The sequence below is a fragment of the Oncorhynchus mykiss genome, chromosome 25, assembly GCF_057628025.1.
Source record: "Oncorhynchus mykiss isolate SJ-2025 chromosome 25, ASM5762802v1, whole genome shotgun sequence".
Classification (NCBI taxonomy): domain Eukaryota; kingdom Metazoa; phylum Chordata; class Actinopteri; order Salmoniformes; family Salmonidae; genus Oncorhynchus; species Oncorhynchus mykiss.
In genome coordinates this window covers 90,620,153-90,642,850 of record NC_143046.1, presented here as the reverse complement: position 1 = coordinate 90,642,850, position 22,698 = coordinate 90,620,153, and the positions used below count along the sequence as shown (strand labels likewise).

At 40.7% G+C, this 22,698-nt stretch overlaps 2 protein-coding genes across 4 annotated transcripts in view; both read left to right on the top strand.

The window, feature by feature from the left end:
• Positions 1–1,858: 1,858 nt before the first annotated feature.
• pacc1 (proton activated chloride channel 1) lies at positions 1,859–10,107 on the top strand. Of its 2 annotated transcripts, none has more exons than XM_021585403.3 (8): positions 1,859–2,148; positions 2,484–2,589; positions 3,878–4,087; positions 4,311–4,465; positions 5,021–5,163; positions 7,945–8,086; positions 8,342–8,452; positions 8,669–10,107. In XM_021585403.3, exons 1-8 carry the CDS (start codon positions 2,113–2,115, stop codon positions 8,873–8,875), a joined length of 1,110 nt encoding a protein of 369 aa, XP_021441078.3. In that variant the 5' UTR covers positions 1,859–2,112; the 3' UTR covers positions 8,876–10,107. The 2 variants fall into 2 exon arrangements, 1 of the variants encoding a protein (XP_021441078.3); XR_016492094.1 differs by having other exon boundaries at positions 1,877–2,148; positions 8,347–8,452.
• A 3,076-nt stretch (positions 10,108–13,183) lies between these two features.
• znf106a (zinc finger protein 106a) overlaps positions 13,184–22,698 on the top strand; it is a 48,685-nt gene continuing 39,170 nt past the window's right edge. For both annotated transcript variants that reach the window (XM_036963088.2, XM_036963093.2), the window contains exons 1-3: positions 13,184–13,619; positions 18,548–18,648; positions 20,125–20,186. In XM_036963088.2, coding sequence (XP_036818983.2) covers positions 18,595–18,648; positions 20,125–20,186 — 116 coding nt within the window. In that variant the 5' untranslated portion in view covers positions 13,184–13,619; positions 18,548–18,594. The remainder of the gene's footprint in view (positions 13,620–18,547; positions 18,649–20,124; positions 20,187–22,698) is intronic.

Sequence of the window (22,698 nt, the reverse complement as noted above, 5' to 3'; positions counted from 1 at the left end):
ACCTGGGACACCAGGTGGGTGATTCCCCTCCAATCAGGGCCTGATTTAGACCTGGGACCCAGGTGGGTGATTCCCCTCTAATCAGGGCCTGATTTAGACCTGTGACACCAGGGGGGTGCAATTCATTATCAGGTAGAACGTAAAACGTAAAACCAGCAGGCTCCAAACTTTTCCCTCATCAGTCTACACCCCATAATGAAAAAGCGAAAACTGTTTTTTAAATTTTAGCAAATGTAATAAATATTTAAAACAGAAAGACCTTATTTACATACAGTGGCAAGAAAATGTATGTGAACCCTTTGGAATTACCTGGATTTCTGCATAAATTGGTCGTCAAATTTGATCTGATCTTCATCTAAGTCACAACAATGGACAAACATCGTGTGTCTAAACAGCTTAGGGCTGTTGTCCTGTTGGAAGGTGAACCTTTGTCCCAGTCTGAAGTCCATAGCTCTCTGGAGCAGGTTTTCATCAAGGATCTCTCTGTACTTTGCTCCGTTCATCTTTGCCTCGATCCTGACTAGTCTCCCAGTTCCTGCTGCTGAAAAACATCCCCACAGCATGATGATACCACCACCATACTTCACCATAGGGATGGTGCCAGGTTTCCTCCAGACTTGACGCTTGACATTCAGGCCAAAGAGTTCAATCTTGGTTTCAGCAGACCAGAGAATCTTGTTTCTCATGGTCTGAGAGTCTTTAGGTACCTTTTGGCAAACTCCAAGCAGGCTGTCATGTGCCTTTTTCTGAGGAGTGGCTTCCGTCTGGCCACTCTACCATAAAGGTCTGATTAGTGGAGTGCTGCAGAGATGGTTGTCCTTCTGGAATGTTCTCCCATCTCCACAGGGGAACTTTGGAGCTCTGTCAGAGTGACCATCAGGTTCTTTATCACCTCCCTGACCAAGGCCCTTCGTCCTCGATTGCTCAGTTTGGCCTGGCAGCCAGCTCTAGGAAGAGTCTTGGTGGTTCCAAACTTCTTCCATTTAAGAATGATGGAGGCCACTGTGTTCTTGGGTACCTTCAATGCTTCAGAAATGTTTTGGTACCCTTCCCGAGATCTGTGCCTCGACACAATCCTGTCTCGGAGCTCTACGTACAATTCCTTTGACTTCATGGCTTGGTTTTTGCTCTGACATGCACTGTCAACTGTGGGACCTTATACAGACAGGTGTGTGCCTTTCCAAATCATCCAATCAATTGAATTTACCTCAGGTGGGATACCAATCAAGTTGTAGAAACATCTCAAGGATGATCAATGGAAACAGGATGCACCTGAGCTCAATTTAGAACCTCATTCCAAAGGGTCTGAATACTTACAGTACCAGTCTAAAGTTTGGACACACCTACTCATTCAAGGGGTTTTCTTTATTAAAAAAAAAACTATTTTCTACATTGTAGGATAATAGTGAAAACATCAAAACTATGAAATAACACATGGAATCATGTAGTAACCAAAGAGGTGTTAAAAAAAATCAAAATATATTTAACATTTTAGATTATTCAATGTAGCCACCCTTTGCCTTGATGACAGCTTTGCACACATTCTCTCAATCAATGATTTTCCAACAGTCTTGAAGGAGTTCCCACATATGCTGAGCTGAGCACTTGTTGAAATTAAATTACACCATATATAGATTCTACAGACCTCACTTTTACATTGGCACAAAGAAACATTTTTTTTCACTATAAACCAAATATTGGCAACATGGTCTTAAAATAACGTTTAACTCTATTTTTTAACATAAATTCCTTCTTGCATTTGTTTATAAGCACAATAAAATTCGACATTGATTAAAATGTAATATCTTTTAAATTAGTTTTCCACCTTGCAATGTTTTGAAACGCGGGCTTTTATTTTGAAAGTGTCTTCATTACCATAGGAAATGGACGTCACATCGTCAGTGCTCGCAGAATAACTAGTACAATAAAGGTGTTTTCTACTGCCTTAAAACTACGCACGAACGTGAACGAATCCGCCGGTTTAATATCTCCACCTGTGCGAGATCCACATAATGAGAAAATTATATTATGAATAAAAATGGATAATTTATAATATCCGAAGTTTTAATGAACTATATAGTAAGTCGAAGTATTCTTTAAAGACGAATCGGAATGCTTCGGAAGGAGACCTCCCGGTCATACCACGAAGTAAGTTCTGTTATGGCCACTGACTGTTATGGATTTTAATTGATTATTGATTTCATATCATTATCAATTACTTTACAATCGCATCTATCTGTATTGATCGATCACTTTTCAGGAAATTGGGGGGAAAACATTGGGACTTCTCGAGGAGGTGATCCTCCTATAGAAACAATATCATGTGACTTTTAAGACGTTTGCTTTACAATTACAGTAGGGTACTTGGAAGTCTACAGACCTACCTGATCTAAAAGTGGATGACACTGTGTACTTTATATACGCTGATACTTTGTGTTAAATCAACCATTAACAATATAAATCTGTACCCTTATTTGATACAGTTCAATGACGAGGAAGAACTTCAAACCCCAGACTTCTACCAAGACAATGACAGTGCCAACGGTGGCCCGGAGGAGCCAGAAGAATCCATTGCCAGTGTTCTACCAGGTTCTATTTTTTTTTTTTACTATATTCAATTGTATTTTCTATCCTATTATAGTCTATTATAGTCTATCCTATTATAGTCTATTATAGTCTATCCTATTATAGTCTATTATAGTCTATCCTATTATAGTCTATTATATTATATCCTATTATTTTCTATCCTATTATAGTCTATTATAGTCTATCCTATTATAGTCTATTATAGTCTATCCTATTATAGTCTATTATATTATATCCTATTCTTTTCTATCCTATTATAGTCTATTATAGTCTATCCTATTATAGTCTATTATAGTCTATCCTATTATAGTCTATTATATTATATCCTATTCTTTTCTATCCTATTATAGTCTATTATAGTCTATCCTATTATAGTCTATTATAGTCTATCCTATTATAGTCTATTATATTATATCCTATTATTTTCTATCCTATTATAGTCTATTATAGTCTATCCTATTATAGTCTATTATAGTCTATCCTATTATAGTCTATTATAGTCTATCCTATTATAGTCTATTATAGTCTATCCTATTATAGTCTATTATATTATATCCTATTCTTTTCTATCCTATTATAGTCTATTATAGTCTATCCTATTATAGTCTATTATAGTCTATCCTATTATAGTCTATTATAGTCTATCCTATTATAGTCTATTATAGTCTATCCTATTATAGTCTATTATATTATATCCTATTCTTTTCTATCCTATTATAGTCTATTATAGTCTATCCTATTATAGTCTATTATAGTCTATCCTATTATAGTCTATTATAGTCTATCCTATTATAGTCTATTATATTATATCCTATTCTTTTCTATGCTATTATAGTCTATTATAGTCTATCCTATTATAGTCTATTATAGTCTATCCTATTATAGGCTATTATATTATATCCTATTCTTTTCTATCCTATTATAGTCTATTATAGTCTATCCTATTATAGTCTATTATAGTCTATCCTATTATAGTCTATTATAGTCTATCCTATTATAGGCTATTATATTATATCCTATTCTTTTCTATCCTATTATAGTCTATTATAGTCTATCCTATTATAGTCTATTATAGTCTATCCTATTATAGGCTATTATATTATATCCTATTTTTTTCTATCCTATTATAGTCTATTCCAAAAAAATAATATTGTAAAGACTACTGTAATATTCATATTATCTCTATTTTATTACCTATAATATGTAATTCATGTATTGATTAACAATCTTTCCTTACTATTGCATTATTATTTGAATAGTTTTGACCTTTATATTCACTGCATTATTCCAGAGGAGGACATGGTGAACAGCAATCCATTTACACTATTCAACAAGGCCTGTCTGAAGAACGTGTTCACTGTCCTGCTGCTGTTCATCTACCTGGTGCTGACTGCTGTGGCTGTGTTCCTGGCCTATCAAACCATCACTGACTTCATGGAGAAGCTCAGTCACCCTGTCATGTCTGTCACATACAAGGAGGTGGATGCCTTCTCTCCCCCAGGTTGGTGGAACTGCTCTTAAGTACAGATCTAGGATCAGCTTCCCTCAATCCTAACCTTAAACATTTAGTGTGGGGGGTGGGTTGCAAAAACTGACCCTAGATCAGCGTCCAGGGAATTACAGAATTACATGCTTATATTTACACTTTTTTGAGAGAACAAGTTCATTTTGATTTCATTCTTAGTTTTCTTGATGAAACTTTTCTTGTCTTTGTTTGTGAGCAGGCATCGCCCTGTACCCTGGTTCGGCTCAGCTACTGAGCTGTAAACACCACTACCACGCCCATATCCCACCACTGGTCACCCCAGGGAAGCCCCAGCCAGGAGATTGTGTCATGGAGGAAGTGACCTACACTGGCCCCTACACCAACCACACTGTGGTGAGAATCATACTATTATAGAGCCCCTACACCAACCACACTGTGGTGAGAACAACACGTCTATAGAGCCCCTACACCAACCACACTGTGGTGAGAACAACACGTCTATAGATAGATCACGGCAACATTTCTTCTAAGCATTTTCATTCACTCATTAGTCGCTTGCTTGGTTGATTGGTCGGTTGGTTGCTTGGTTGATTGGTCGGTTGGTTGATTGGTCGGTTGGTTGCTTGATTGGTCAGTTGGTTGCTTGATTGGTTGCTTGGATGGTTGCTTGGTTGGTTGCTTGAGTGGTTGCTTGGTTGATTGGTCGGTTGGTTGATTGGTCGGTTGGTTGCTTGAGTGGTTGCTTGGTTGCTTGATTGGTTGCTTGGTTGATTGGTCGGTTGGTTGATTGCTTATTAATCTCTCATGGACAGGGCACGTAACATAAATGGTATTGGATGGAGTTCTGTAATATTTTAGTTCTGGGTTTCTGAAATTAGTTGGTTGGTTGGTTCAGTCAGCCATTCAGTCATTCATTTAATACATTAATTCCTCTCCTGGTTGTTGTAGAAGCAAGCCTTGGTGGTCAGCGGTCCAACAGATGTCAGAAACAGAGAGTTGATCTTCCTGCAGTTCAGTCAGAACGAGACAGAAGAGGATTTTAGTGCCATCACATACATGCTCTTCGACAAATACAACGACCTGTCCGGGAGGTAATGCACTGGCCCAGTTTAATACAAAGACCTGTCAGCCCAGTTTACTACAACGACCTGTCAGCCCAGTTTAACATAACGACCTGTCAGCCCAGTTTAACACAACGACCTGTCAGCCCAGTTTAATACAACGACCTGTCAGCCCAGTTTAATACAACGACCTGTCAGCCCAGTTTAATACAACGACCTGTCAGCCCAGTTTAATACAACGACCTGTCAGCCCAGTTTAATACAACGACCTGTCAGCCCAGTTTAATACAACGACCTGTCAGCCCAGTTTAATACAACGACCTGTCAGCCAAGTTTAATACAACGACCTGTCAGCCCAGTTTAACATAACGACCTGTCAGCCCAGTTTACTACAACGACCTGTCAGCCCAGTTTACTACAACGACCTGTCAGCCCAGTTTACTACAACGACCTGTCAGCCCAGTTTAACACAACGACCTGTCAGCCCAGTTTAACACAACGACCTGTCAGCCCAGTTTAACACAACGACCTGTCAGCCCAGTTTAACACAACGACCTGTCAGCCCAGTTTAACACAACGACCTGTCAGCCCAGTTTAACACAAAGACCTGTCAGCCCAGTTTACTACAACGACCTGTCAGCCCAGTTTAATATAACGACCTGTCCAGAAGGTAATGCACTGGCCCAGTTTAATACAACGACCTGTCAGCCCAGTTTACTACAACGACCTGTCCAGAAGGTAATGCACTGGCCCAGTTTAATACAACGACCTGTCAGCCCAGTTTACTACAACGACCTGTCAGCCCAGTTTACTACAACGACCTGTCAGCCCAGTTTACTACAACGACCTGTCAGCCCAGTTTACTACAACGACCTGTCAGCCCAGTTTAACACAACGATCTGTCAGCCCAGTTTAACACAAAGACCTGTCAGCCCAGTTTAACACAACGACCTGTCAGCCCAGTTTAATACAACGACCTGTCAGCCCAGTTTAATACAACGACCTGTCAGCCCAGTTTAACACAATGACCTGTCAGCCCAGTTTAACACAACGACCTGTCAGCCCAGTTTAATACAACGACCTGTCAGCCCAGTTTAACACAACGACCTGTCAGCCCAGTTTAATACAACGACCTGTCAGCCCAGTTTACTACAACGACCTGTCAGCCCAGTTTACTACAACGACCTGTCAGCCCAGTTTAATACAACGACCTGTCAGCCCAGTTTAATACAACGACCTGTCAGCCCAGTTTACTACAACGACCTGTCAGCCCAGTTTACTACAACGACCTGTCAGCCCAGTTTAACACAACGACCTGTCAGCCCAGTTTAATACAACGACCTGTCCAGAAGGTAATGCACTGGCCCAGTTTACTACAATGACCTGTCAGCCCAGATTAATACAACGACCTGTCAGCCCAGTTTAATACAACGACCTGTCCAGAAGGTAATGCACTGGCCCAGTTTACTACAACGACCTGTCAGCCCAGTTTAATACAACGACCTGTCCAGAAGGTAATGCACTGGCCCAGTTTAATACAACGACCTGTCCAGAAGGTAATGCACTGGCCCAGTTTAATACAACGACCTGTCAGCCCAGTTTAACATAACGACCTGTCAGCCCAGTTTACTACAACGACCTGTCAGCCCAGTTTAATACAACGACCTGTCCAGAAGGTAATGCACTGGCCCAGTTTGTTCGTTTAGAGCACAGGTTTCAAACTTAATTCCTGGAGGGCCGAGTGTCTGCAGGTTTTTTCACTCCCCCTTATACTTGATAATTGATACTTGGTAATTGATTAGTTAGGAACTCCTCTCACCTCCCCTTATCTAGGTCTTGATTGGACATGAATTGAAAGGAGATTTTAAAAAACACCAGCACAAACTCAGCCCTCCAGGAATAGAGTTTAAAATCTCTGGTTTAGAGTAATAGAGTTTTAAATCCCTGGTTTAGATTAATAGAGTTTTAAATCCCTGGTTTAGAGTGTAATAGTTTTAAATCCCTGGTTTAGAGTAATATTAAAATCCATGGTTTAGAGTAATAGAGTTTTAAATCCCTAGTTTAGAGGAATAGAGTTTAAAATCCCTGGTTTAGAGGAATAGAGTTTATAATCTCTGGTTTAGAGTAATAGAGTTTTAAATCCCTAGTTTAGAGGAATAGAGTTTTAAATCCCTGGTTTAAAGTAATAGAGTTTTACATCTCTGGTTTAGAGTAATAGAGTTTTAAATCCCTGGTTTAGAGTAATAGAGTTTATAATCTCTGGTTTAGAGTAATAGAGTTTTAAATCCCTAGTTTAGAGGAATAGAGTTTAAAATCCCTGGTTTAGAGTAATAGAGTTTATAATCTCTGGTTTAGAGTAATAGAGTTTTAAATCCCTAGTTTAGAGGAATAGAGTTTTAAATCCCTGGTTTAAAGTAATAGAGTTTTACATCTCTGGTTTAGAGTAATAGAGTTTTAAATCTCTGGTTTAGAGTAATATTTAAATCCCTGGTTTAGAGTAATAGAGTTTTACATCTCTGGTTTAGAGTAATAGAGTTTTAAATCCCTGGTTTAGAGTGTAATAGAGTTTTAAATCCCTGGTTTAGAGTGTAATAGAGTTTTAAATCCCTGGTTTAGAGTAATAGAGTTTTAAATCCCTGGTTTAGAGGAATAGAGTTTAAAATCCCTGGTTTAGAGTAATAGAGTTTTAAATCCCTGGTTTAAAGTAATAGAGTTTTACATCTCTGGTTTAGAGTGTAATAGCGTGAATCCTACGTGTAATGAGATGTGCGTTACAACAACAACCGTTTTGCCCTCGACCTTCTATTGTAGCGTGGATAAATCAGGGTTCATGCAGGACTGTGAGAGGAACTACTCCATGGTGACGTTCTCTGGAGGCTTCAGGACCTGGGTCAAGATGTCACTGGTCAAGACCTCTGGGAAGAAAAACGAGTCCATGGAGTTCCGGCAAGAGGTCAGTATATCGTTTGTAAACATTCAGGTGTCCCTTAAATATTGTCAATTTTTTTACATTTTTTTTAAATAAGATTAGCAAAATTATTAATTTTAGCATCTACTGTGGCAGAAAACATACAACATGTCGCACAAAGATGACATGTTCCTTGTTGTAGCTGACATTATTTTGTAACGACAGCTTACAAACATTTTTTTTTCATTTTTTTTTTTTTCATCGTGACAAAGTTCTAGAAAAGTTGTCTGTTCTTCCCAGTCTAGTGTGGTCAAGTACAATGACAAGAGGCCTGTATCAGAGCAAAAAGCCATTCAGCTTTTCTTTGTCGTGTTTGAATGGAGGGATCCTTTTGTACAAGAAGTCAGAGATGTAAGTGAACACATTCATATCGTATTATTAGAAAAGTATCTGGGTTTTTTTTCTCCCCCCTTCTATATTCAGTTTTATTCCATTCTATCCTATTCTGGTTTATCTTATTCTAGACTACTCGTGTAGTTATTTCTCCTATCTCCGTTCTGAGAGGAAGGGGGGGAGGAGCCTATAGTCGTACTCAATTAAATATTTGCCCCATTGTCTCCTCCTCAGATTGTGACAGCCAATCCGTGGAATACCGTAGCCATCCTGTGCGGCGTGTTCATGGCTCTGTTCAAGGCGGCTAACTTTGCCAGTTTTAGTGTGAAATGGGTCATCAAGATTCGTAAGAGGCATCTGAGGAACAGAAACGGGGAACCGACCACATCGTCTCAGAGATACGTAGTAACTAATACCGACATTAATAGAATAGAAGAATAACTTTCATTTTTTCCCCGTGAACGAACTTCTTTCAACAATCAACGAGGCACCTGCTTTGAACTGTATATATTGCCCTAGGTTATGGGCAGCGTTTTAAAAAAAAATGTTGTTTTGGGATCATCAACGTCAACATTTTGTATGTTTAAGTATGGATGAGATTGTAACGTATCTGATTTTAGACAACTCAACTCAAGGTCAAATTCACAACGATTTTTGTTCCTTTATTCATACGTCATATGTAGCGTTCCAAAATGGGACTGGGGAAAATAGGATTGTAAAAAATGTATTTATGAATGTTATGAAACTGGTTTATACCATCAACAGCTGACATGAACTACTGACATGTAAGCCAAAGGGAACTCCCTCAGTTTACCTTCCATAACATTCTTAAATCTGAGTTTCAATTGAGCAGTGAGGTGTTTTAAAACGTGTTTTTATTTTTTTTATTTTTTTTAGAATAACTTAAATTCTTAAGTATCTTATCACCTCTAAATTACTGGATATTTTATGTATATACTGTATATAAAAAAAAATGTAAAGGGAACAATGAGTAATACTTACCAAATGTGGACCATGATGCAATTGCTTATTTGTTTGTTTTTCCGTTGTTTGTTTCCTTTTTTTTATACAAAGAATGGGTGAATCTAGAACGAAGGAGTCAATCTCACTGGATGACTCATACGACTGAACAACTGACTCATACGACTGAACAGGTGCTTCTACACCTGCATTGCTTGCTGTTTGGGGTTTTAGGCTGGGTTTCTGTACAGCACTTTGAGATATCAGCTGATGTACGAAGGGCTATATAAATACATTTGATTTGATTTGATATACAGTCTCATACGACTGAACGACTGACTCATGACTGAACAACTGACTCATACGACTGAACAACTGACTCTTACGACTGAACAACGGACTCATGCGACTGAACAACGGACTCATGCGACTGAACAACGGACTCATGCGACTGAACAACGGACTCATTCGACTGAACAACTGACTCATATGCCTGAACAACTGACTGTTACTGAACCCAGAGTAATAGTCTACTACTGTTTTCTTTGCTTCTACACACTAGGCAAATATTTACGAATACCACCTCATCCTGCCTGTGGGCTTTCTACTTTATTTACACATCTTGGAAAAACTGGACTGATCAACAAGCACCTGGGATTTACTTGAAATTGTGTAGAGCTTTTACTGTGAAATAAAACCATTTGCTGTGCAAATTGATTGTGTTTAGTCACTTTCTATGACCGTGCGCCCCAAATCCACTATAAGAATCTGCAAAACATACTTGCAACTGTACCTACATCAACGTTATGGCCTTCATTCATAAGCAGTCAGTTGTTGGTTAACGAATGATTTATATACAGAATACACTAGATGACTGCTTTGGGGGGAGGGGGGCGCTGTTGAAGCCACCGTGCCTCCATCTTGGAACTCCCCCACCATAGTAACACGTATTTAGGAATCTATAGAAATCCATTTATGAATGTCTACCTTCGTCTTTGCCACATTTCTTCTATTACAGACACCTTCATTCATACTTTTAAATTATATTATGTGAGCTAAACATAACAAATTAAAAATAAAAAAATCCTTTCTAAAGTATATACTTAAATACATGTAATTTTGTCCTTGAAATATTTAATTGAAATATTGTAGAATTCTATTCATTCCTATGGAGGACTGCTCCTACTGGGGAGTACCAAAATGGCCGACCTGGTGGCTTCAATCCCATCAGTACCCTGGGTTGGGGAGTGACAGGTTACATGTAATCCGTCACATGTAAGGGATTACAAAAACGATTGGTAACTGTAATCCGTTAGGTTACCAGCAAAAATATTGTAATCAGATTACAGATTCTTTTGAAAAACTAGATGATCACTTCGAGGATAAAAAAACAAAACACTTCTCTGTTTTCTCAATGTCATTCAAATAAGCATTGAAGAAAGGCGCAAGTTTAAGTTTGTTCCACCTGAGCGAGTTTGACCACTATGATGACACATCAAATGATGACCACCAATCAGAAACCACTATGATGACACACCAAATGATGACCACCAGTCAGAGACCACTATGATGACACACCAAATGATGACCACCAATCAGAAACCACTATGATGACACACCAAATGATGACCACCAATCAGAAACCACTATGATGACACACCAAATGATGACCACCAATCAGAGACCACTATGATGACACACCAAATGATGACCACCAGTCAGAGACCACTATGATGACACATCAAATGTGTTTGATGGACTGCGGGAAAAGAGCAGGAATATACTTTTTTGTGGTCTACAAAATGTATAATACAAAATAAGTGTGCAAAGCCGCCTTCGAGGGAAAGGCTGGCTACTTTGAATAATCTCAAATATAAAACACATTTCAGGTTTGTTTAACACTTTTTTGGTTACTTTCTGAATGGTTCCTTTGTTTGCCATTGGGCATGCATCTGTAGTGTTTTAATTTAAATATCTTAGTGTTGTATTGGCATCCTGGCATCCCCTAATCTACATTGACACACCCATGCACACACACACACACACGCAGATATGCACCCACTCATGCATACACACACTTGCACTTCTACACTTGCATACATTCACACACACACACACACACACACACACACACACACACACACACACACACACACACACACACACACACACACTCACACACACACACGCAGATATGCACCCACTCATGCATACACACACTTGCACTTCTACACTTGCATACATTCACACACACACACACACACACACACACACACACACACACACACACACACACTCACACACACACACGCAGATATGCACCCACTCATGCATACACACACTTGCACTTCTACACTTGCATACATTCACACACACACACACACACACACACACACACACACACACACACACACACACACACACACACACACACTCACACACACACACACACACACGCAGATATGCACCCACTCATACATACACACACTTGCACTTCTACACTTGCATACATTCACACACACACACACACACACACACACACACACACACACACACACACACACACACACACACACACACACACACACACACACACACACGCAGATATGCACCCACTCATACATACACACACTTGCACTTCTACACTTGCATACATTCACACACACACACACACACACACACACACACATTTTCCACCCACACCCGTCTGTTTAAAACATGTATATGTTATCTCTTGTTAGGGTCTATATATATATTTCATAATATAACGTTCGTTCCATCATCGTGTCTCAAATAGTAATTCTATGAGTTATTATTTCCACACTATATTTTTTATTAATTGTTTCTTTCCATTTGGTTATTTGTGGTCCCAGCTGTTTAAGCCAGTTTCTTTCTAGTTATCTGTTTAAACGCTGTTATTCTCATGATTCTGAAGAGGTATATTTATCAGAGTAGAGGAACAGTGCATGAGGGGTTCTCCCCTCAGAGTATGTGTTCTGGATTTAGAGAAAGCGCCAAACGTTTGAAAGTATCGTCCAATACTTTGTATACTTCAATCCAGAAATGATTGAGGACCGGGCAGGAATATAATATGTGAGTTAGCTCTGCTCTCCCTACAGTAACGGCAGCAACTTGGTGTGATGTCACGGTTGTATTTTCATTGTATTATAGGAGTTTTCCAAGAATATTACCTCCTCCAAAGTAGAGAGTTGGTTATCTTGGACGTGTCTCTTGATATGTCCTCTCAGTCCTCTTTGGTTATTACTATTTGCAGCTCATCTTCCCAATTAGTTACCACTGTAATATTCTCATATTTTGTTTCTTCTTGGATAATTCTGTATATGTCCCCCAGCACATTCTTAGCTTTTACTTGGTTATAGGTCTTTGTTATATGTTTAATTAAAGGATGTATATCACTAAGCGTTTTATTACGTTCCACTGCTTTAGTAAGACTTTTTACTTGTAAATAATTGTAAAACTGAGAGTTCTGGATGTTGCACTTTTTTGATAGATTCTCAATTCTATTCAATCAAATAAGCCTCACATAGTAAATTAGCAATTACATTTATTGCTGACCAATTTCGACAATCTCTCTCGGTGACTTCAACACAACAATTCCACACTTCTTGGGCTTATTTTCATGGACAGATTTTGGGTTGAATGAAACCAAAGATTTTATAACTAAACCAAGATAACCCACAGGCTGTCGTTTCAAACGGAAACAAATGAGTCATAGTGGGCAGAACCAAGCACGATTTAGCGAGAACCTATTGGTTCGTTCTGTCATGTATTTGCATATTTCCGTTAGAGAGCGCCTACTCTGCGAAGTGCGCTTGTGCCTTTGCGCCCCTTCTAAACAATGCGAATTTAAAAAAGTCTAACCGGGTAAAGTCTGTCGTAACATATTTTAGTTTTTGGAAAAGAAAACTGTATTGAGATTAAATATTTAATCGATGAGAAAATTAGTAAAATGTTCGAATACATCCAATCTTCTCCCCACTGATTTTGGTATTGGACATATTTGGTAGTGAGGGGAAATGCCAAGCGGAAGCTTCAAATAGATACATCCGGTGAAATATTTGTCTCATTGTTCTATCTGCGGTAAAAACCTTTTTGGCTTCGCGTCTTCACGGCCCGGTCCACATCTGGGAGGGTCAACCGGGTCGATGCAGCGACAAGACGGGAAGTGGATGAACTTGCGCCACTAAACGAGATATTTTCACAGGTATTCTTGCTAAATGTACATGCGTTTAGCTACATACACACAGTTATAACTTAAAATGAGAAGTTTGTTTTGGGTCAGTTTTGAAGACCTTCCGTGAGAACAGTGCGTTTGTTTCCTTGCTAGATAGAAGTAACGTTAGCTAATGTAGCTAGTTAGACATACTTATTTTAGCTAATGGTAGCTAGCTAGCTAACGTTATGTAGTTAGTAGCTAACCTCATGCATATACAAACAACAATATAACAAAGTAGCTAATATATTTACATTTGTGTCTGAAGTAGCTACGTTGGCTAGCCACTTGTTCGCCAGAGCAGTTAGCTAGTTGTGAACAGAGCCATGTGTACGGAAAGGCTCCATCCTAAACAAGGCTAGCTTTGCTAGCAAAACAATGGACTGGATATGGCTGGTGTTGGTTGATAGCCACGCAACGCATGTATTGACAACCCACGCCCCCTCACACACAAAGCAGTGGCGATTTTAGCATGTCAGTCTTGGTGGGCAAACTATTTTAATTTTATTTTTTTAGGTACATGTCAGCAAAGCCAGTACACAATACAACACATTATTTACACTATAACGGTGACGAACGGTGCCCACCAACTGTTAGGGCATACATAAAGCAGTCCCAACAGCAGATATTTTTTTGTTCAGCACCATGGAGTGAATCCTTACCACTGCTACATCTTAATATCAGCAGAGCCTTTTCTGGCAGTGAAACAGTTAGTTCAGCTTCATTTACTGCCTTTGAAAGAAACATAGCTGACATGGCTGACTTGTTTAAACAAATGTGGTTTCTACTGACAATTGAGATGTACAAACTATGGCATAAGGGGATGAGGAGCAGATAAGAGGCCATCTGTAATTTCGATTAAGAAATTAATGGCCGAGCTAGGACGGACGTAGTCAATATAACTAGTTGTTCAGCACTTTTGAAATGTATAGTGACAGAATTCAGAACATGAGCCGTTCTTACAGTATTCTCCCGGTACACCAAGTCATAACTGCGGGATAAATAAAGGGGGCTTATAAGCAGACATTGAAAGCTCTTACAATATTATGTTTATCTTAAACAGGCGATAAGATAGACGTGCACCACCAATTCAGAACAGTAGGCTAAGTTATGAGGGGGAAATGGACCAAATTATTAGGGTGATGCACATGGGCTACTAACAGCTTACTACACAACATACACTTAGTATTACTATCTTAGCTACAGTATACATATCTCCCTGGCATATTACATCATATATGCAGCAGCATACAATGCATATTTGGACTCACCTTGTTGTGCTGTGCTCACTTGAACAGGAAGGTGGCACGGCGGCCCTTCTTGTGGGCAAATTTTGTCAGCAAATTGTGGCGGGGGGGGACGACGACACAATGTTGAATCATGACGTCAGGGATCTTCAGGTTGGAGATCTAGAAAGAGGCCAGAGTTCCCGACTTGGAATACCGAGTCGGAAGACCGTTTTCTTCCCCAGAGTTCCCAGAAGTCATGCAGGATTGACAGCATGACCAATGTTCTCAATCTTTTCTGGCTGATGGTGTTGCATGTGAATGTTTATCCTTTTAAGCTTGGAAAAGAGACCCTTACACACAGCAGGGTATTGATTGCTTTGCAGTTAGCCACTGATTCCTTCCAAACCACTCCGCGTTGAATTTGCGATTTCCAACTTGTTGTGTAATGTTTGTCCAATGGCCGATGAGCTAAGATTTTGAAAGTATGATGTTGACGTGATCAGCCCAATCAAAGCTACGGTAGATATAGTGTGATTTGACCTCATTTTATCTGTGGCCAATGACCTTGAGCGTTCTTGGATGGGCACTTTTAATGTAACTATGGCAGCACCCAAGGGGCTTGAATGTTCGAGCTCTACCCTAAGATTTTGCAGTGATGGGGTGTCCCCATGAGTGACAGAACACTGAGCCAATCACAGCACAACTAGAGAACATTACCAACCCCCATGCTCTGTTTTTTCTGCATTGCTGCCAACCACCACCACCACCACAGAAAGCAGGGATCTAGGCTGAAACACCTGTATTTTGGAGCTGCTTTACTCAAAGAAAACAAAAGAGACCATGTTTGTATGCGGCTTTATTAACTCAATTATTATTATGTATTTTTTTACATTGTTTTCAAACTGATATGTGACATGTATTAAGGCCAAAATAACAAGCAAAACAGGCAATAATAAACTAAAATCTTTATTTTTTTAATAGCCAAACAGGTCAAAGCCCTGAATGACGGGTCGCTACTGGGCGCACACACACACACACACAGCTAGTTAGCAAACTACTAAGGTTCGTCTTATGAATCGGGCTGTAATACACAATGAATTGGTATACATCCTGAAACTAGGTAAAGTTAATTGTATATTTGATGTTCGGTTTTTACCTTTGTGGTAAACTGAACTATGTACACTGCCTTCAGAAAGTATTCACACCCCTGGACTTTTTCCACATGTTGTTGTTGTTACAGCCTGAATTTAAAATGGATTCCATTGAGATGTTTTGTCAATGGCCTACACACAATACCCCATAATGTCAAAGTGAAATACGTTTTCGCCATTTTTTATTTATTTTTAATAATAAAACATTTTAAAAAGTTGACATTTCTTGTGTCAATAAGTATTCAATCCCTTTGTTATGGTAATCCTAAATAAGTTCAGGAGTCAAAATTAGCATAAGTTGCATGGGTTTTGACCCCACGCATAGAATTCTTTAAGGTCCCTTAGTCGAGCAGTGAATTTCAAACACACAGACCAGGGAGGTTTTCCAACTTCCTCACAAAGAAGGGCACCTATTGGTAGCTGGGTAAAAAGCAGACATTGAATATCCATTTGAGCATGGTGAAGTTATTAATTACAATGTGGATGGTGTATTAAAAAACCCAGTCACTACAAAGATACAGGCGTCCTTCCTTACTCAGTTGCTGGAGAGGAAGGAAACCGCTTAGCGATTTCACCATGGAGGGCAATGGTGACTTTAAAACAGTTAGAGTTTAACGGCTGTGATAGGAGAAAACTGAGGATGGATCAACAACATTGTAGTTACCCCACAATACTAACCTAAATGACAGAGTGAGAAGAAGGAAACCTGTACAGATACAAAATATCCCTGGCCTCCCAAAGGGACAACCGGCTGACTTCGGTCGTCAGTTGAACAGCGTTTCCTCTCATTGGTGTTGCTGGCTTCCGGGTTAGGGGAGGGTTTGGCCAGGGGCGGGCTTTACTTGGCTCATCGTCCTCTAGCGACCCCTTGTGGCAGGCCGTGCACCTGCAAGCTGACTCGGTCATCAGTTGACACATTGGTGCTGCTGGCTTCCAGGTTTAAGCGAGCGGGTGTTAAGAAGCGTGGTTAGGCGGGTCATGTTTCGGAGGACGCATGACTCTACCTTCGCCTCTCCTGAGCCCGTTGGGGAGTTGAAGCGATGAGACAAGATGATAATAATCACGAAATTTGAAAAAAAAATACAAATAAAAGACATACTAATATTCCAAAACATTCATCCTGTTTGCAACAAGGAACTAAAGTAAAACTACAAAACATGTGACAAAGCAATTGTTCCTGGAGAGATACCGTCCTGTGAGTTCTCATTCCAGCCCTGTTCCTGGAGAGATACCGTCCTGTGGGTTCTCATTCCAGCCCTGTTCCTGGAGAGATACCGTCCTGTGGGTTTTCACTCCAGCCCTGTTCCTGGAGAGATACCGTCCTGTGGGTTTTCACTCCAACCCTGTTCCTGGAGAGAGACTGTCCTGTGGGTTTTCACTCCAACCCTGTTCCTGGAGAGAGACTGTCCTGTGGGTTTTCACTCCAACCCTGTTCCTGGAGAGAGACTGTCCTGTGCGTTTTCACTCCAACCCTGTTCCTGGAGAGAGACCGTCCTGTGGGTTTTCACTCCAACCCTGTTCCTGGAGAGATACCGTCTTGTGGGTTTGAACTCTAACCCTGTTCCTGGAGAGGGGTTGGAGTTGTTCTCTCCACCAGCTTCTCCACCAGCCCTGCTGTCTGGCTCTAGAGCTGTTCTATCACCAGGTCATCCAAATGGCACCCTATTCCCTATGTAGTGCACTACTTTTAACCACAACTGGCACCCTATTCCCTATGTAGTGCAGTAATTTGTAACAGCAGTGCACTATATATAGGGAAAATTACCATTTGAGATGTACTCTGAGTCTGGAATTAGGCTAGTGTGAACTCTGTGGCACTCTGTGGACTGGCAGAGTCTGTGCTGTAGGGCTGGCATTCAGGGGAGGCCAGATTGGGTTAGGGTTGGGTGGTGATCTTAAGCATGTTGAGGAAGAGCCAGCTAGACGTGGGCGGTGGGAAAGAGCTGACCTCCGCTCCCCTCTGTCCCAGCTGACGGGGCAGAGATGACCTCCGCTCCCGTCTGTCCCAGCTGATGGGGCAGAGATGACCTCCGCTCCCGTCTGTCCCAGCTGATGGGGCAGAGATGACCTCCGCTCTCGTCTGTCCCAGCTGATGGGGAAGAGATGACCTCCGCTCCCCTCTGTCCCAGCTGATGGGGCAGAGCTGACCTCCGCTCCCGTCTGTCCCAGCTGATGGGGCAGAGATGACCTCCGCTCCCGTCTGTCCCAGTTGATGGGGCAGAGATGACCTCCGCTCTCCTCTGTCCCAGCTGATGGGCCTTTGCCAGTCAAGTCTCATATGCACACACACACACACACACACACACACACTCTGCTGGGGCTTTGGGCAGTCAGAGGATAGCTGGTCACTTGGCAGCAGTCCTGCATGCTTGTACGTAACATAATATAGTCCACATGTATTTGGGCAGCTGACGTTTATATATAATTGAGGCAGCCGTGTTATACAAACAATTTGCACAGTGTCAGTTCAGTCAGTGAAGCTTTTTATATCGACCGTTTTCAATAATTCTCCTTTTTTTCCCCCTCTCTCCCCCAACAGTACGTAATGGCCTGATCTCTTTTTGAAACCCATCACCAATATCCACCATGGGGAGGGAAAGGAAGTGTATTCTCTGTCAGATCGTATACAGCTCCAAACAGGTAAAAAAAAACTTTTCAAAGCCCCCTGGAAAGAAATCGAGTCATATAAAACATTTTTATAGCGCTTTTCTAAAACGTAAAGACGGCGTTTTCATCCCCATGGCCTTTTTTGTTGTGATAAATATCATGTCGTCTTTAGGTGTGAATGGTTTGTTGTGATAAATATCATGTCGTCTTTAGGTGTGAATGGTTTGTTGTGATAAATATCATGTCGTCTTTAGGTGTGAATGGTTTGTTGTGATAAATATCATGTCGTCTTTAGGTGTGAATGGTTTGTTGTGATAAATATCATGATGTCTTTAGGTGTGAATGGTTTGTTGTGATAAATATCATGTCGTCTTTAGGTGTGAATGGCTTGTTGTGATAAATGTCATGTCTTTAGGTGTGAATGGTTTGTTTTGATAAATGTAATGTCTTTAGGTGTGAATGGTTTGTTTTGATAAATATCATGATGTCTTTAGGTGTGAATGGTTTGTTTTGATAAATATCATGATGTCTTTAGGTGTGAATGGTTTGTTTTGATAAATGTCATGTCTTTAGGTGTGAATGGTTTGTTTTGATAAATATCATGTCTTTAGGTGTGAATGGTTTGTTGTGATGAATGTCATGATGTCTTTAGGTGTGAATGGTTTGTTGTGATAAATATCATGATGTCTTTAGGTGTGAATGGCTTGTTGTGATAAATATCATGTCTTTAGGTGTGAATGGTTTGTTGTGATGAATGTCATGATGTCTTTAGGTGTGAATGGTTTGTTGTGATGAATATCATGATGTCTTTAGGTGTGAATGGTTTGTTTTGATAAATGTCATGTCTTTAGGTGTGAATGGTTTGTTGTGATAAATATCATGATGTCTTTAGGTGTGAATGGCTTGTTGTGATAAATATCATGATGTCTTTAGGTGTGAATGGTTTGTTGTGATAAATGTCATGTCTTTAGGTGTGAATGGTTTGTTGTGATAAATATCATGTCTTTAGGTGTGAATGGTTTGTTTTGATAACTATCATGTCTTTAGGTGTGAATGGTTTGTTGTGATAAATATCATGTCTTTAGGTGTGAATGGTTTGTTGTGATAAATATCATGTCTTTAGGTGTGAATGGTTTGTTGTGATGAATGTCATGTCTTTAGGTGTGAATGGTTTGTTGTGATGAATGTCATGTCTTTAGGTGTGAATGGTTTGTTGTGATGAATATCATGTCGTCTTTAGGTGTGAATGGTTTGTTGTGATGAATGTCATGTCTTTAGGTGTGAATGGTTTGTTGTGATGAATATCATGATGTCTTTAGGTGTGAATGGTTTGTTGTGATAAATATCATGATGTCTTTAGGTGTGAATGGTTTGTTGTGATAAATATCATGTCTTTAGGTGTGAATGGCTTGTTGTGATAAATATCATGATGTCTTTAGGTGTGAATGGTTTGTTGTGATGAATATCATGATGTCTTTAGGTGTAAATGGTTTGTGTTCTTGTCTCCAGGAGATGGATGAGCATATGAAGAGTATGCTGCATCATCGGGAACTGGAGAACCTTAAGGGCCGGTGAGAACTACTGCTGAACTTACACTAACTTACCCATGCACTGAACTTACCCATGTACTGAACTTACCCTAACTTACCCATGCACTGAACTTACCCATGTATTGAACTTACCCTAACTTACCCATGCACTGAACTTACCCTAACTTACCCATGTACTGAACTTACCCTGACTTACCCATGCACTGAACTTACCCATGTACTGAACTTACCCATGCACTGAACTTACCCATGTACTGAACTTACCCTAACTTACCCATGCACTGAACTTACCCATGTATTGAACTTACCCTGACTTACCCATGCACTGAACTTACCCATGTACTGAACTTACCCATGTACTGAACTTACCCTGACTTACCCATGTACTGAACTTACCCATGTACTGAACTTACCCTGACTTACCCTAACTTACCCATGTACTGAACTTACCTTAACTTACGCATGTACTGAACTTACCCTAACTTACCCATGCACTGAACTTACCCATGCACTGAACTTACCCATGTACTGAACTTACCCATGTACTGAACTTACCCTAACTTACCCATCTACAGGTGCACAAATTGTTGCACATTTACCCTCATTTTTCCTGCAGAGCGAGTTGGATTATGTTTTCTTGAGATGAATGAATTCCCACAACAGGAGATGATGCTGCAACTCCTGCCAAGTCTTGTGATCAGGAAAACCTTCCAGCACTTGACATTGGTCACGAGTGTGTTTATTTTATTTTTTATTTTACCTTTATTTAACTAGGCAAGTCAGTTAAGAACAAATTCTTATTTTCAATGACGGCCTAGGACTGCCTGTTCAGGGGCAGAACGACCTTGTACCTTGTCAGCTCGGGGTTTGAACTTGCAACCTTCCGGTTACTAGTCCAACGCTCTAACCACTAGGCTACCCTGCCGCCCCGTGATGTGATTGGTCACGTGTGCCCAGCCTAGCATTATCTGGAAAATGGGTAGGGGCATAGCTGCCACAACTATGGCATATATTTATATATAGATACAATCAGACTCGAACAACCTGCTGATGACTGGAACAACAGTCTCAGACCAGCTGATGACTGGAACAACAGTCTCAGACCAGCTGATGACTGGAACAACAGTCTCAGACCAGCTGATGACTGGAACAACAGTCTCAGACCAGCTGATGACTGGAACAACAGTCTCGGACCTGCTGATGACTGGAACAACTGGCCCGGACCTGCTGATGACTGGAACAACAGTCTCGGACCAGCTGATGACTGGAACAACTGGCCCGGACCTGCTGATGACTGGAACAACAGTCTCAGACCAGCTGCCTGGAACAACTGGCCCGGACCTACTGATGACTGGAACAACAGTCTCAGACCAGCTGCCTGGAACAACAGTCTCAGACCAGCTGCCTGGAACAACTGGCTGATGACTGGAACAACAGTCTCGGACCTGCTGATGACTGGAACAGGGCCTACATTTTTTATTTTTGGCCCACCAGGTGTTGTGGTAGGTAGATAAAAAAATCTACCAGTCATAAATTTTTACCACCCAAAATATTTTTCCCGACATAATTACATCCAAAAAATTTAAATTAATGGATGACCATACTTTTGTAATGTGATTTTTTTTTAAAGATTTTTTTTACATTTTTTGTTGTTGCCCTGAGTCTTTTAACCAAAATATCAGACGAGACAAAATGTTCAGCTGCCCCTTTTAAGGGTGGGAGGTTACCGTGGTAACGGGGCCTTTGTCTGTGTGTGAGATTTGGGATCTGGCTCTTCACTATCAGCTGAAGCAGCAGGCTCAAACTAACTTTGGAAAAACAACCGAGCTTGGGAACAGAACAATGTAAATAACTAAGAAACAAAAGGACAAAGTCTCACTCTGTAGACTCTGGAGTAAATTAGACTATCTTCTATGCCTGTGTGCAGCGTCTTCCAAAATAAATCCCTCAGCACTTCGCTCAGTGGGCACAGTGGGCTTCCAGGCAGCCAGAGGTGGGATATAAGATTCATATTTATTTGTGCGATTAGCAGCTATGAAACAAAACAGAAGAAATACTTTGAAAACAGCTACTGCAGCATTGAACTGTTATAAAACGCAGCTCGCACGTGCTCGTACATGACTTTGACTATTTTTATTCGCAAATGTAATGTTCCCGCTGTAGCCCTGCGTATTGACCACACGCCAGCACCTAAATCTAACCGTGTTAAATTTATGCCCTGGACGGAAACAACAGGCCCCGGCCGACTGACTGGAGCAACAGGCCCCGACCGACTGATGACCAACTGACTGGAGCAACAGGCCCTGACCGACTGACTGGAGCAACAGGCCCCGACCGACTGACTGGAACAACAGGCCCCGACCGACTGACTGGAACAACAGGCCCCGACCAACTGACTGGAGCAACAGGCCCCGGCCGACTGACTGGAGCAACAGGCTGGAGCAACAGGCCCCGGCCGACTGATTGGAGTAACAGGCTGGAGCAACAGGCCCCGACCGACTGACTGGAGCAACAGGCCCCAACCAACTGATGA